At 45.6% G+C, this 3,668-nt stretch overlaps 1 protein-coding gene across 1 annotated transcript; it reads left to right on the forward strand.

Moving 5' to 3' along the window:
* Positions 1-933: 933 nt before the first annotated feature.
* On the forward strand, positions 934-1,767 carry LOC310944592 (uncharacterized protein; the record flags this gene model as incomplete). The annotated part of the gene is made up of 2 exons (XM_083910394.1): positions 934-1,106; positions 1,191-1,767. 2 exons carry the CDS (start codon positions 934-936, stop codon positions 1,765-1,767), a joined length of 750 nt encoding a protein of 249 aa, XP_083766520.1.
* Positions 1,768-3,668: the final 1,901 nt, after the last annotated feature.

Below are 3,668 nucleotides of genomic sequence, written 5' to 3' on the forward strand. Positions count from 1 at the left end.
ATCCAAAATTTGACAAAAACGTCATACTATACTATGTCGTTCAAAATTTTAAAAATTTTTGGGGAAAAAGTTTGCCGTAAGCTTCAAAATGATCAATATTTTTGTTCCATGAAGAGTAAGGAAAATCGGGAAAATACAGCGCGACGTTTACAAGCAGCAAGAACATACGTTTAAAATGTTATGCAAAAGTAACTCATATAATTTATAACTGCTGACGATAATTAACAAGGTTAATCCCCTCTCTAATCTCTTTGTTTTTCAATAGAAAAATAAAGACCGCTCGTTGGCGTCGCCTGACCCTAATACAAAGTCCACTTGTGTGTGTGGATGCCAAAGTTATCTGGAGTTATTTCAGGACCGTTTCAGGACAGCTAGGTGGACGGTTTATCGATGCTTCCTGTAGCGAGGTCAGCGCAGTGCGACTGCACACAGCGTCCGTCAGCGTGGCTGCGTCACAGCCACGGTGGTGGTCATGTGATCGGCAAGCAGCAGAAACAGGAGGGAGAGCCTCGGTGACAACACGGCAGGGACTCCTGGACTTTGGGCTCTCGACTACAACAGTCACCGTGCTTCAGTATAAAAACACGCGGAAACACTCGCTCACCAAGCACATTCACAAAACTACTCGGTGATCCCTGAGCAGGCCAGTGACAGGAGGTAAGCGTCACACTGCATTACAATGGGAAAATCCTCAGAACAAGTAAATGCTTTTGATTTTAGTCAGTGCAGCTGAAATGTAAACTAACTCGATCTAACTTGTTTTTCAGCAAGAAGCAAGACGACAACCATGAGGGCGTTTGTGGTACTGGCCATTGTAGTGCTGTCTGGTAAGTTTTTTTGTTGTTTTAGTTTTACTTTGATTGTAATAGCTCATGCAAAGTTAACCTAAGTTGATGCTGGATTTCTTGCTGTGCAATGAGAATAAAATCTAATATGTCCATTTTCTTCTTCACAGGCTGCCATGCCAACCTTCTCTATGCGGACGCACCAAAGCCGCAGATGGAAGTGCTGATCGACTCTTTCTGGGACTACGTTGCCAAGGCTACGCAGACAGCCGACGACACCCTGCAGATGGTCAGGAAGTCCCAGTTTGGTCAGGAAGTCAAGTATGTGACACGATTGACTGATTTTGTTGGTATGACACAGCCTTCATCCTGGTCTAACGCTCACTTTTTATTTTCCTTTCCTAGTGCCCGTCTGACAGATAGCGTTTCCGTTGGCAGCAAGTACGCCGTCTCCCTGAAGGAGCAGCTTCCCCCTGCCGCTCAGGACCTGATGGCCAAGATCCACAAAGAGGCCGACACGCTGACAAAGGTGCTCACCAGCGAGCTGGCCTCCATCAGGGACAGCCTGGAGCCCTACGCCGAGGACGTGAAGGCCCAGATCCAGCAGAGAGTGGAGCAGTTCAAACAGGAGCTGGCTCCCTACGCGGACTCCCTGGACTCGGACGCCCTGAGGTCCGCGCTGGTGCAGAGGAGCGAGGAGCTGAAGACCAGCCTGGAGCAGAGCGTGAGGGACATGCAGACTCAGCTGGGTCCCTACACCGATGACCTGAAGGAGAAGGTGGACCATCACCTGCAGGACTTCCAGGATAGGGTGACCCCCATGACCGAGAAGGTCGAGGTTGAGCTGAGACACAGAGCCAACCTGGTGAAACAAATGGTGGCTCCCTATGCCGAGGACCTGAGAGAGAGGCTGGACCCGTACACCCAGGACATCCAAGCCCAGCTCATGTCCTTCTATGAGTCCTTTGTCAACACTAACTAGCCGTCCTCCTCCATCACCAGCCTCGTTTACCTCCGTTTGAACCATGACGTGATTTAAATATCTGAATTGTGCTGAAGCCAAAATGACAACACATATTTATTTATGTATATATGTACTTTTTATTATATGTTATGAAACTGTGTATTTTTTTGTCATTTCTATGGGACGTTTAACGTTTAATAAATTCATGAATCCTGAATATATGGTTTGTCATATTTTAAGAATGTGTTTCGCATTGAATCTGACTTTTTTAAAAATACTTAAATCAAGGTGTGCGCCTGTTTTCTATAATGTATGTGTGTGTATAAACACGGTACACAACATAAACACATTTAAGGATCACTGTGGTCCTGAGACACAGTTGCACCTGTGTGGGTTATTTTTTTTTTTCCCAGGAGGCAACTGGTGTTTTGATATGATCTAAACTGTGTCTAAACACGCCTCGGCTTGTGCCACTGCTTACTTTATTTCCAGAGCGATGCACTCTTATTGTTGTCGTTCTTATTCTCCAACTTGTCGTTACTTGCCATGGAACTGCACTTTACTGGTGGCAAACACTCGGATGGAAAACATGTGAGGCCTATTAACCCTAGAACACCATTGCCGGACCGGAGCAAATACATTTATGTGATTTTCATGATGCTGCATTTATCCGAGTGTCGTGGGTCTCTGGGTAGCTTCAGCAATGTCTTTATGGGTGTTTTCCTAATCCAAAACACACTTTTTCACCCAGCAATAGTGTTCTGGGTGGATTCTACCCAGGGAAAGTGTTAAGGCCACATTATACGTCTCCGACTGCATAATGCGTTATTCCGACTGCGTAACCACGGAGACGACTCGAGCCTTCATACTTCTGCGTCGTGGAGACGGATACGCGCTGCAATTTCCCGCCCGACCAGTAGGGGTGAGCAATGGCGTCGTTGTTGTTGAAACAGTGGCCGTTTCTCACTTTTCTGTGTCACGGAACGCAGTTTTAAGATCATTTGAGGCGAGAAATTAGCCAATTTAGAGTCTAAACATGTGCTGTGTGTGTTAAGATATGACGTATTTATAGTTTGGCAGCGACGTTGTCGGCGGTGATCAGCTCCGCCCCTCTGTGGACGCTTGGTGCGCACTGTGAGCCGTCACAGAGCAGCGTTAGCTCGGCCTGTCCTGAGGACCAATCGCAGCTCTTGCCGTCTCCGTTGTCCCTTGACGGAGTGACGGACACAAAAAATATTTCGTGCAGTCGGAGACGACGCAGAGTCTCTGCGTAACCTACTACGAGCACTTTACGCAGGAGTATAAATTGGGCTTTAGTGTATAAAATCTGGCAACATTTACTTTGCCTACTTCAACTTCAGCTTTGCTCCTGTTGCAGAGTTGGTGTCTCTGACATAAATCAACCTTAACACATAGCTAAGGTTGATTTACCTTGGATATTGTTCACGACATTTTTTTTTTTTTTTTTTAGCTTGAAGCTACATTACCTAGCTAGCATACTGTTCATGTTCTTTCTTTCAGACGCAAGCGCTACATTATCATATAAGATTATAAGACTTATTATGTAAGAGTGGTCCTGGAATGGCTTGTTGTCTTTATTTAGTGCAGTGGTTATGAATAACTGTCACAAAGTGGTGATTTCCAAGAGAATTTATATGGGACCGTATCTATGTTCCCAGCTTTGTATGTGACCGGGGAACATAGTACCCTTTAAACCCTAACCCTAAAAAAGGGTCCCATGTTCCCCTGTCACATACAAAGTGAGGAACATAGGACCTCTTTTGGGAAGAACGGGGAACATAGGACCCGGGGAACATAGGTACGACCCCATTTATATTATGATGACGTTATTTTATTCAGCTGGTCATGCTTACCCATTCAAAATAAGACATGTTTTGTTTCTCTCTCCTGCAGCTATT

The sequence above is a fragment of the Microchirus variegatus genome, assembly GCF_963457635.1.
Source record: "Microchirus variegatus genome assembly, chromosome: 2".
Taxonomy (NCBI): Eukaryota; Metazoa; Chordata; class Actinopteri; order Pleuronectiformes; family Soleidae; genus Microchirus; species Microchirus variegatus.